The sequence below is a fragment of the Engystomops pustulosus genome, chromosome 1 (assembly GCF_040894005.1).
Source record: "Engystomops pustulosus chromosome 1, aEngPut4.maternal, whole genome shotgun sequence".
Taxonomy (NCBI): domain Eukaryota; kingdom Metazoa; phylum Chordata; class Amphibia; order Anura; family Leptodactylidae; genus Engystomops; species Engystomops pustulosus.
The window spans coordinates 256,333,931-256,346,026 of NC_092411.1; the positions used below are offsets into that span (position 1 = coordinate 256,333,931).

The following is a 12,096-nucleotide window of genomic DNA, read 5'->3' on the forward strand; positions in this document are numbered from 1 at the left end:
TTAAAAATGATGTATAGCTGTCCTGTGTGGGGGGTTGTGAAAAAAACCTAATACTTACCTGCCTTACCTGCACCTGCAGTGTCTGTCACTGTAAACAACCTGCCGAGGTTTGGCAGTGCTGGATAATGGAAGTGTCGGAGAAGGTGAGTAAACATTTTTTTTTCACAGCTCCCCCCCCAGGGGCTATATATAGATTTTTTAAAACCCGGACAACCCCTTAAATCCTTGAAATTGACATAATTGTTGTCCATATATATAACACTCAAAAAGAAACTTCTGCTTCATCTTGTATTTCACTTCTGTCTGTTGCTTAATAGTAAAGAAGTGAAAGGAGAAGGATTGTATATTTCTGTGTGTTTACTGTGGCTAAAAGCAGGGCAGATTTTAAACATATTTCAAAAATTTCTTGGAAAAGATTTATCTAGAATTGTACAGGGTTGGGCTCAAGATTCTTCCCGTATTCCATTTCTTAAAGGGAACCTGTCATCAGGAGCCCTTTTTCTGGCTCCATCATGTCCCCGTAAAGAATAGTGTACACATTGCCAAAGTGTTCATTGGGGCACATTTACTAAAGGTCCTAACACTGCATTTTCGTCGTGTTTCCCGACTTTTTACTGTTTTTCCCTGAATTGCCCCACGTTTTTTGGCGCACACGAACGGCGCATCGGCGCTGGCTTGCATGCGACACAAATCGTGGGGCATGGACATCGGACAACCCAACTGATTTGGATAAACCACGGAATTTAAAAACGAAATTGTGTTGCAAGATCACCACTCTCAAGCACCGGGAAGAAGAAGGTGAACTCCGGCAAACCTCAGCGGGGGAAGCGACGGATGCAGGAAATCGGGCGCATGAGGTATGTGAATCGCTGAAGATCTGAATTCTCGTTGGACAACGCACAGCGGGGATCGCGATGGGACGGGTAAGTAAATGTGCCCCACTGTGTCTATAACTAGATCCCCTTAACAGGAGATAACAGTGTTGTCCTGCTGCTACCCCTAACACCGTCCCCAAATTTTTTTAATAGTTCTACACGTGTTCATAACATGTTGGAAGAGCCCCCTCATTCTATGCAACTATGCACTGTAAAATACCTATTCTAATGGCCACTAATATGGACCCCACGCATTAAAAATACATTCTAATTAAAGTTATATTTTACACTTGCTCCTTTGTCCCTACTATACCCTGACCCCTACTGTTCAAATAGAGCCACATACTAAACAATACCTGCAATTGTGCCATTATGCATTATGATGTCTAGACTTTGAGCAATGAGACCCCCACTGATCAGCAAGTTAGGCCCTATTCCGTGGATAGGGCCTGACTTTCCTTCATGGGAAAACCCATTTAATGCCCCAAGATTGTGGCCCCTATATAATCATGCCCACTGAATGGAGCCCCCACCTTATTACACCCACATTAAATATTGTACCCTCACTAAATAAATCCTCCAAACTTAATAAGTCTTACCAGTAGGTGACACCAGGTTATGTACCCAGCTGCCCACAGTAAGTGATGTCCCTTACTATATGATGTCCACCACTGCCCTCACCGAGTGGTGTCCCCCATAGTTCCCTCACAAATGGATGTCCCCCACTGCCCTCCAGCAACTGAAGTCCTCCACAACCAAATAATTAATTTCCCCCAAAGACCGTACAAAGTTATAACCTTCACAACCCCCAGAGCAATTGATGTCCCCCACATTCCCTATTAAATGATGTCCCCCTGAGTGTCCCAGCAATTGATGCCCCTCCATAAACTGATGTCCCCCCATTAATTTATGTTCTCCATACTTCAATCCCCTCAATATTCCAACCCCCTTACACTGTGTAAGTAAAATATAAACAAAAAGCCTAATATACAACTGTCTACCTTCCTGCTTCTCCTTTTCTTGACGGTGTGTGGGACGAGGAGTGATGACATCATCACCACGTATCTCTTCCTCCCGGCTGCTGTAGTCAGCTACTTGATACAGAAGACATGTGTGATGATGCTGAAGTGATTCCATGGAGCTGATGGCTCCATTCTCTATGATAGTGCTCACTTCTATCTATGTCCCGAGTAGATAGGGGAAAATTGCCGAACAGTAGGACAAGTTTCCATGCTGACCTGGGAACACCTGGGGCTTCAGACAAAAGATGTGTGGTGCGGGCCCAAGATATTGAACTCACGTTCAGTTCTTATATTCTCATATTCTATGCTGCCTGTCACTGTTCCTATACACTGTAGTGGTGAGGTCATTACCATGGCACATGACCAGGGGCATAACTACAGTGGTAGCAGCCATAGCAACTGCTATGGGGCTCACAGTGTCAGGGGACCCCAGCACCCGACCTGACACACTAAAGAGTGGAGGATGTGCATCATTATATCCATATTATGCTGCACTTTGTACATCATAACATGTATATAACATATATGTGATGTATATATGCTTCATCTGTGACGTGTATACACTCACCAGCCACTTCATTAGGTACACCTGTCCAACTGCTCGTTAACACTTAATTTCTAATCAGCCAATCACATGGCGGAAACTCAGTGCATTTAGGCATGTAGACATGGTCAAGACAATCTCCTGCAGTTCAAACCGAGCATCAGTATGGGGAAGAAAGGTGATTTGAGTGCCTTTGAACGTGGCATGGTTGTTGGTGCCAGAAGGGCTGGTCTGAGTATTTCAGAAACTGCTGATCTACTGGGATTTTCACACACAACCATCTCTAGAGTTTACAGAGAATGGTCCGAAAAAGAAAAAACATCCAGTGAGCGGCAGTTCTGTGGGTAGAAATGCCTTGTTGATGCCAGAGGTCAGAGGAGAATGGGCAGACTGGTTCGAGCTGATAGAAAGGCAACAGTGACTCAAATCGCCACCCGTTACAACCAAGGTAGGCAGAAGAGCATCTCTGAACGCACAGTACGTCGAACTTTGAGGCAGATGGGCTACAGCAGCAGAAGACCACACCGGGTGCCACTCCTTTCAGCTAAACACAGGAAACTGAGGCTACAATTTGCACAAGCTCATTGAAGTTGGACAGTAGAAGATTGGAAAAACGTTGCCTGGTCTGATGAGTCTCGATTTCTGCTGCGACATTTGGATGGTAGGGTCAGAATTTGGCGTCAACAACATGAAAGCATGGATCCATCCTGCCTTGTATCAACGGTTCAGGCTGGTGGTGGTGGTGGTGTCATGGTGTGGGGAATATTTTCTTGGCACTCTTTGGGCCCCTTGGTACAGCCTACCTGAGTATTGTTGCTGACCATGTCCATCCCTTTATAACCACAATGTACCCAACATCTGATGGCTACTTTCAGCAGGATAATGCGCCATGTCATAAAGCTGGAATCATCTCAGACTGGTTTCTTGAACATGACAATGAGTTCACTGTACTCAAATGGCCTCCACAGTCACCAGATCTCAATCCAATGGAGCATCTTTGGGATGTGGTGGAACGGGAGATTCACATCATGGATGTGCAGCCGACAAATCTGCGGCAACTGTGTGATGCCATCATGTCAATATGGACCAAAATCTCTGAGGAATGCTTCCAGCACCTTGTTGAATCTATGCCACAAAGAATTGAGGCAGTTCTGAAGGCAAAAGGGGGTCCAACCCTTTACTAGCATGGTGTACCTAATAAAGTGGCCGGTGAGTGTATGTTGTATGTGTATACGGTGTATGGCGTCTACATATACTGTATGTGTGTATGTATGCTGTGTTTTTGTAAATGTCACTGTATGTGTGTTTATATGCTCTATATGAGCATATGTGCATGAGTGTACAGATGTATGATTGTCACTTGCATGTGTGAGTACAGTATACAAATATGTATAATATGGGAAGGGGGCCCGATGCTGAAGCCTGCTATGGGGCCCTGCCACTTCTAGTTACGCCACTGCACATGACTGTTCCGGCCAATCAATAACCTCAGAGGACAATGCTAGGCTGCAATGGTCATGAGACATGGCTGCTACAGAGATTGGCAGTGCCATGAGCCACAGTCCTGGTATGCAGTAGAGAAGAAAGACAGAGCTAGTTGTCAGAAAGATACTGAAAATAGATATGTATATACAAAGACAGTCTTGTAAAAATGTGTCTTCATCTATCTTTTCAAATAGTGGAAAAATTACAATAAAAACAGGATATCATCCATATGGTCATCTTGGACTCTAAAAGACCATTTTAGAGTCAGGTGATATTCTTGAATAATTGCTGTTTTTACTATTGAAAATAAAGCTGAAGCCATGTTTTATAAAGACAAGGAATGCTGACTTCACGTTCTACCTATTTGTTGTTGCCAAGGGACACATTGGGGCACATTTACTAAGGGTCTGCATTAACCAGCGGTTTTTGACGCACGCAATTGGATTTTCATGCAACACAAATCGGGGGTCGTGGTCGTCGGAAAACCAGACTGATTCGAACTAAGTGCAGGATTTAAAATTCAAATTGTGTCGCAAGACATGCACTTACATACACCAGGAAGAAGAAGGTGAACTCAGCGGGGAAGCGACAGGATAACGGGCGCAGGATCTTAGTGAATCGTGCCAAACTTCATCCTCGTCGGACAGCGCACCTCGGGGATCGCGACATAGACTTCCTTCTGTCTTTGTCATGCACCCAAGAGGTGAGCTCTTTATGCTTTACTATTGTTTAAGTGCAGAAATAATATATCATATACATAATAAGATGACCATAAAAAAGTGCATAATGACTTTTTGCATTTTTATTTTGTTCAAGCTAATCCCCAATTAAAGGGCAGGATATGCTCTCTAGTCTTCCAGATGGGCTTTTAGAGTAGGCCTTCTTCAGTTTCTAAAGTTCTATGTGATTTTTGCTTGCCAATCTCATAATTGAACCCCATCCTACATGGCACCTATTTCTACTTCACCAAATTCTCTCTTAATTCTCTTTATCTTTACATTTTCTTGCCTCTTCCAACAAGCGGAACCAATGATTTATGTCTTGGCATCACTTCTTAGAATTTATTGTATCTGATGAAAGTTCCAAAATTCTTATGTTAACTCAAGTAAATACAAATATATCTTCATCCTCCAGAGGAATATTTGTTTGAATGGCTTCTCTGAGATTTGCCCAAAATAGACCATGTTTACCTTTCTCCTTTGGCCATTCCATATAAGTCTTTCGCTTCATAACAGCTTTTAATTGACTATATTTGTTGGGAATAAGATACTGGGGTATAGGATCTAATAAAATGAGAATTAAATTATCTGAATTTTTGCCAAATAATGAGTGTTGTGCAAAATAGAGCTCATAATGGCACCACTCACTTTGAACGAAGTTTGGAGAGAGTACAAAGATGGACTTGTAACTTTTTTCGATGCTGTTGATGATGTTTTCAATTATTGTTCTCCCGGGAATAAAGTCTCTTACATGGTGGCAGATTTTTATGGAGTTATCCCCTTTTTCAAGGTTTGGGATCAATGAATTTTGCACCCACTCGTAGTCTTGCTGACTGTATGAGATGAAAGCATGAAAACATTTACCGATTATAGATTCCTCGTTGTTTCTATTTTTCAATCTGTACTTTCTTCGAAGCCATTGTAAAATCATACGAATATACCAGGGTACATCGAAATATTTGCACAGAAAAAACATGATGATTAGTAGAAGCACCATGGTGCCTACAATGAGGCCAAGTAGAATGAAAATGTTGCAAGATATTTCAGAGGGATGGAAATCCTTAAGGATCAGGCCTTTGAGTTCTTGTGGATATTCACATATAAAGGACTGAGGCCATCCTATGAGATTGCCTTGTAAAACTTCTGCAGTGCTAATGAATGCTTTTAATTCACAATTACATTGATATTTATTATTTCCAACAATTATCTGTTTAACATTTTGGCACTTGGTAAGTTGTTCCGTGGATGGGGATTGTATAAAATTCTCATCAATGTTCAGATACATCAAGTTCTTACTAAAGAAACCACAGTCGGGTATGTGACTAAGTTGGTTGGACGGTAAGTATAGCTCCTTTAAAGATTTTAAATGGGTAACACCTTTGCCGATGCTTAAGATTTGGTTGCTGGAAAGATCAAGTACTTCAAGATTGTTGGGTAGACAGTTAAAGATGGAATCTGAGATCTTGTTTCTCGAAAGGTTCAGAAAGAGGAGACTTTGTGACCATTCACATGTGGCACTGAAATCATAGTATAGTCTATTAAGGCTGACATCTAAATGCTTTAGTGTTTTCATCATGGTAGTCATAGATGCTATAGAGGAGAGTCTTTCTAGTATATTATTTTGAAAATTAAGGTACTGAATACTAGATAGAGTCTGACATTGTGTAAAGATTCCATCAGTAATTTTGTTATTGGTCAGTATGAGGGATTGAAAAATGTTATTTTCTCCAGGACATGGCAAGTGTGTCAGTTCAGCATTAGATATGGTAAGGTTCTTTATAATCATATCAGAAAATAGGGTTAAAGGATGTTTTTCGGAAGAATGGAGAAAGACTTGCGGGATAACATTTTCGATTGTCAAAGACTTTAGTGAACCCTCCGAGAAATCAAAAGGGATATAATTAAAATTTTTTATGAAAGTAAAGCTATAGATGAACAGATGTTCCACAGACGAATGCCAAGAAATTTGTAGTATTTTACCCATTTCGTTCCATGGTATTGTGATGTCCCTGAGAATTAGGTTGGATATCTTTGATTTCTGGATTATATCTCCAATGATAAGATCACAAGTTTCATCACATTGTAGATGAGAGATTTCCAGAGTGGTAGAGATATTAAAGTCATCGTAAAGTAGAAGGGTTGAATTTGTCAGCATCTCAGGTAAAACCACATGTAATTTTTTTGTGTTCAACATCTGGAGGCTGCCAGGTTCATACAGCTGTAGATGTTCTAAGCCCAAAAATATTGTATCCAGCTCTTGGTGTGAAATGCTCAAGAAATCATGTCGACCTATCCTTCTCGCACTCAATCCAAGGTGTCTCAATTTTGTTAAGGAAGCAAATTCTTTGCAAAGGAACATTGTGTCAAAATAGTTGTAGGACATATTTAGATGAGTGATACCTCTGATATATTGTAGGGTGTTGCAGTTTATTGTTTGTAGTTTATTGTAGGAGATGTCCAGTTTTTGTAAAACAGGGATATACTGGAAGACTGAGAAGTCCAATTCTTCAAGTGCGTTGTAAGAGAGATCCAAGATCTGTAAGTTGAGGTATGTCTGAAAAATGCTTGGTTGGAGTTTGGTTATATTACAGCGACTTAAATCCAGTTTTGTGCCGTGGAGGGAAAGTTTATCCGGCAACTTTTGAGAATGAAAGCAATCTTCTCCAGTTATTCCGGCCATTGATACATATAACTGCAAGAAGTTCAGCCACAATATATGATGTGTATCTGACATTATGTGGATGTTTTCTTTCCTTAAAACCTGTAAAGAAACAAGAGATTATGGAATATTTTTAAAACTGAGTATGGACGTATATGTGAGAAAAATTCATCAAAGGTTTCCACTAGAGATGAGTGAATTAAAAAAAATAAAATTTGACTGATTTGCATCAAAGCCCATTCCTGGAAGACTGCAAGTGGAAAACCTGGTCCCCCGAGGTCAATCACTCTGTTCAAGGGGGTGCACTACTTTATGAGAGACTCCTGAACTTCAGTTCTATGAATCGCAAGGAAATTTGGATTTGTGCAAAAATTTTGTCCAATTCCACTGGCTCATCTCTAGTTTCTACTAATCCATGTATGCTGATCTTATGTAAAAAAAAACCCTCTTGTGGTTATATTTTAGAAGACCACCAAGTGTCAATTTCAGAAAAACTTTATCATATGAATCCATACAGCCTACTCTATAATAAGCTGTAATGAACAATACTATTATAAGATTTTTTTTTAACATTTTATATTACAGCATCTCTCAAAAGTAATTCAAAAGTCCACAAATACCATTTCATGTAGTTATGTATTTTTCTGTAATTAAAGGGATTGGATACTCTTTTACACAAGTTGCCCATGTACCATTACTACCTTTATAATATTCCCTGAATGTCAATCAAGTGATTCAGCATTCCTATTGCTTTCTTTTGTGCTGTGTGCAAACTCTTTATGGATCTTTGTTTGCATGTCTGAGCACTGATGAATAGAAGGAGCTATAGCAGCAGAGTTATGACTGCTCACTCCCCTCTTCCCGTCTCTAAATGTGAGGAGTGATAGTTAAAACAGAGATACAGTGTGTGACACCATCAAGACGGATTAGAGTCGTAAAAAAAGCGAGGAAGCTGTGTATATATGCAGAGGGCAGCATGGAGAGAACGGGGAAAGGCTTAAGCTATCAAAGGACTCAAAGACACATGTACAAATATATACAGAAACGTGTCTAATGGAACAAATATATTGAAAAGTGGCCAACCCCTTTAATTATGCTGCCTGCATTCTGCCTCCTCATAGGAAAATTAGTTTAGGGTTTTTTTGGGATGAATTTATTCAGGGGAAAACCACTACATCAATAGAAGGATTATGCGGCACCTCTGTAATTACTGAGTTGTTTCTGTGCAGGGTTTTTCCCAGTGGAGTTTATTTGCATACATAATATCAGGAAAACACATTGCGCTACATCTGGCACATGGACAGTTTTCTAGGTTATTGTACAGGGATGAAGTAGGATGCAGGAACATAGATGCAGAGGAAACATATAAAAAACCTCCAAAATTAGGGCTACCTCATTTGACAAGAAGTATGCGGGAAGTTAACTTTTTTGTCGGGCTCACCATGCCCCCTTTTTTTGATCCACATCCTCATGTGTAAATACAGGGTATAAATCACATACTGTATGGAGGCAGCTGGGCGGATGTGGCAGCATTCTGTCGGAATAACAGGAAGGTCAAAATTGTCTTAACCACAAACTGACATACACTACACTATGTGCACATATAGTGGCTCAACTGTTGAATACTTTTTAATATGTCCAACATGGTTCAGCGCCATACAACTTGACACCTCCAAGTCCAAACCCAACAAGCCATGGCCTTACTCTTCACATGACTGTGGCTAGTGGTGTCATGTTGCCGGGTCTACATATTTAGGTGTTAAAGGATATATTACTATGTACTAGTGCTTCTGGTACCTGCTACCATCTGTCCCTGTGTGTATTGACCTGTTCACCTGTTTTGACCATGACCTTGATTGTTCTTGTACTGGTTTTAGAACACCATAACCCTGATCTGGACTGATGTCTTGCTTGACACCGATATATGACTAAAGGAAAACCTAAAAATTCTATAAGGCACTTTGGCACCCCTCTAGCTAGATCAATTGAGGTACAAGGAATTCCTGCTGGTGGAGCTTCAGTGTTACCAACCAGAGACAATTGTCAAACCCATTGTGGTTCTGCATTCACCACATACTATAAGATACTGCATGTGTCCATCAAATATTTCTAATGACCAAGTAAAGTGCAGATTACAGACTTTTAACTGCTAAGTTTGTACCCATAAATGACTTATAACCACTAAGCATATGTCTGTAACCACCAAGTTGTATACTGCAACTGCAAAATGCCATTAACCACCACGCTCTGTTTCCTGATGAGAATTTGCCAATATTTGCATCAAATATGCCTTGTGCCCTAGATGGATACACGATCTATTCATTTGCACGATCTATTCATTTGTACTTCCATTAATGCCCCATCTTCAAGTGGGGTAACATAGATGGGTTCCAGGACATTAAAAGCTTGATCCTGATATTGTTTATCACTAGATTTTATGCTAAACTTTGCAGAACACTTTCTATATGGCAGGTCCATTAATATTGAAAAGGGGGAATATAATTAGTGGGTGTCCTTGTGTTCTCATCCATATTGTGCATTTGGGATAACAGAATTCAAATTTTTCCTTAGCAGATGCTCAGAAGTTACAGCCTCCAGAATCTTACTACTACTCGTAAACACATGGTTGGGCAGATACAACATATGATGTCTATCCATTGATTAAAGTCTTTACATTTTGTGAATGTATTAACATGCCCTCTTATGAAAACTCTTAAGTTTACATGTCTAACATACTTAAAAGTCTTACAATCCTTCACTGCTGTCAAAGTGTTGAGAAGCATCAGAGACAAGAATCCACCCTCACCCCTCTGTGAATAGTTATGTGTCTGGTACCTCTGTGTTGTTACTTCTTCTGGTTCCGCCATGGTTAAGTCTCAGCCGTCCAGCGTCTTTGTCTGGATCCTGTTTACAAGATTTAGTTTCGGTTTCTGCTATTTTGTTTCTTGTGCTGCTGAGAGTGCGCTCTGGATTTCACAGATTTTCCGTTCCATTCAGCTCATGTTCTCCGCCCTTAAACTCATGTCCCACCCCAAAAAGATACAGCACAAGTGAGTAGAGCCCCATCGTGTTATTATGTGTGACTGTTACTTATTACTGTTCCAATTATCTGGAAGTACTATGGCAGTGAGATCAGATGAAGAAAGTTCACCCAAATTTTCTCTGTATGTTAACCTTTTAGCTATTGTTTAACCCTGTACATAGAGGGCTTAGTCATAGCAGATTTTTTTTTTAAACAGACAACGGCATTGTCCTATCAAAACTGCTGGAGGTTCTTATTGTAAGAGCAAAAAGATCCCCGAAATATTTTTGCCTGCTTTCCTTAAAACGCACATACAAACAACAACCTAAATAATAACAATGAACAAAATCAGAAAAATTGAAGGTATCTCTGACCTCCCAGATGTCTAATCTATCAAACTATCAAAATAATGATCACATATAAAGTACGCCGCCATGAAAAAATTATTACCCAATAACTTTTTTGCCAGTAAAAATTAAGTTCCCAAATCGATATAAATGAAAACGTCAGCTTGTCCCACAAAAATCACAGCTTATATCACACCTGTAAAATAAAGAGTTTTGAATTTGTGGATGTCAAAAAAACAAGAACATTTTTTGATGTCATTAAAACATAATAAAGCTATGTATATTTAGTATCTCCATAATTATGCAGACCCAAATAAATAGGAGGTTGGACCTGACAATGGTGGGCTGTATGTTAACATTGGCTTCTTAAGGTCTGCGTTTTTAATGCCACCACATGAGCTAAGGGGCCCAGTGAGGCACTTTTGCCCAGGGGCCCAGTGAAATTTGGAGCCGGCCCTGGGCTGACGTCATAGTGTGTGTGCGGCCATGCACAAGGACCTGCTGCTGGCCAACCACAGCAATGAAAAAGAGGACCTGCAGGGGGTGTAGTAAATTCAGTACAGAGTTTATATTTTTTATGTGGTGGGCTTGCTGGCTATATACTGGGGGGGGGTGGCTGGTTATATACTAGGGGACATGGGCTGGCTATCTATATGCTAGGGGGCACGGGCTGGTGGGCTATATGCTAGGGGGAAAGGGCTGGCTGGCTATATACTGGGAGGCATGGGCTGGCTATATACTAAGGGTAATGGGCTGGCTATAAACTGGGGGGCAGCGGCTGGCTGGTTATATATACGGGGAGCATGGGCTTCGTGGCTATACACTAGGGGGCATGGGCAGGCTAGCTATATACTAGGGGGCGTGGGCTGGCTGTATACTAGGGGGCATGGGCTTGTAGGCTCTTTACTAGGGGGCATGGGCTGGCTGGTTATATACTGGTGGGCATGGGCTGGCTGGATATATACTGGGGGGCATGGGCTGGCTATACACTGGAGGGGTAGGGAGCTGGCTGTCTATATACTGGGGGAAAGGGGCTGGCTGGTTATATACTGGAGGGTAGGGGGCTGGCTGGTTATATACTGGAGGGTAGGGGGCTGGCTGTCTATATACAGAGGACTGGCATGCTATATAGTGGGGGTGGGGGCTGGCTGGCTATAAACAGTGGAGAAGTGGGCTGACTATATAGGTGGGCATGGGCTTACTGTCTATATACTGGTGGGCATGTGCTGGCTGGCTATATACAGGTGGTGGGGGGTGTTGGCTGTTTATACACAGGGGGCTGGGGGCCAGCATGCTATATACAGTGGGGTAGAGGGCTGACTGGCTGGTTTTCAGTTTTTTTGTTAAAATTGAGTACCTAAGGTGTATACAGTTTGTAAATGATAAATTATTATCATTTTATTATATTTTGCTTGTTAGTTAT

At 41.1% G+C, this 12,096-nt stretch overlaps 1 protein-coding gene across 3 annotated transcripts in view; it reads right to left on the reverse strand.

The window, feature by feature from the left end:
* Positions 1-10,286, reverse strand: part of LOC140077990 (uncharacterized) — a 60,420-nt gene extending 50,134 nt beyond the window's left edge. Inside the window, exons 1-3 of one of the 3 annotated variants that reach the window (XM_072125721.1) lie at positions 10,140-10,286; positions 5,294-7,406; positions 5,117-5,209 (exon numbers count right to left, since the gene is read on the reverse strand). In XM_072125721.1, coding sequence (XP_071981822.1) covers positions 5,117-5,209; positions 5,294-7,379 — 2,179 coding nt within the window. In that variant the 5' untranslated portion in view covers positions 7,380-7,406; positions 10,140-10,286. Of the gene's footprint in view, positions 1-5,116; positions 7,407-8,696; positions 8,839-10,139 lie in introns of all 3 variants that reach the window. The other 2 variants (XM_072125712.1, XM_072125700.1) reach the window with 2 other exon arrangements.
* Between the last annotated feature and the right edge of the window lie 1,810 nt (positions 10,287-12,096).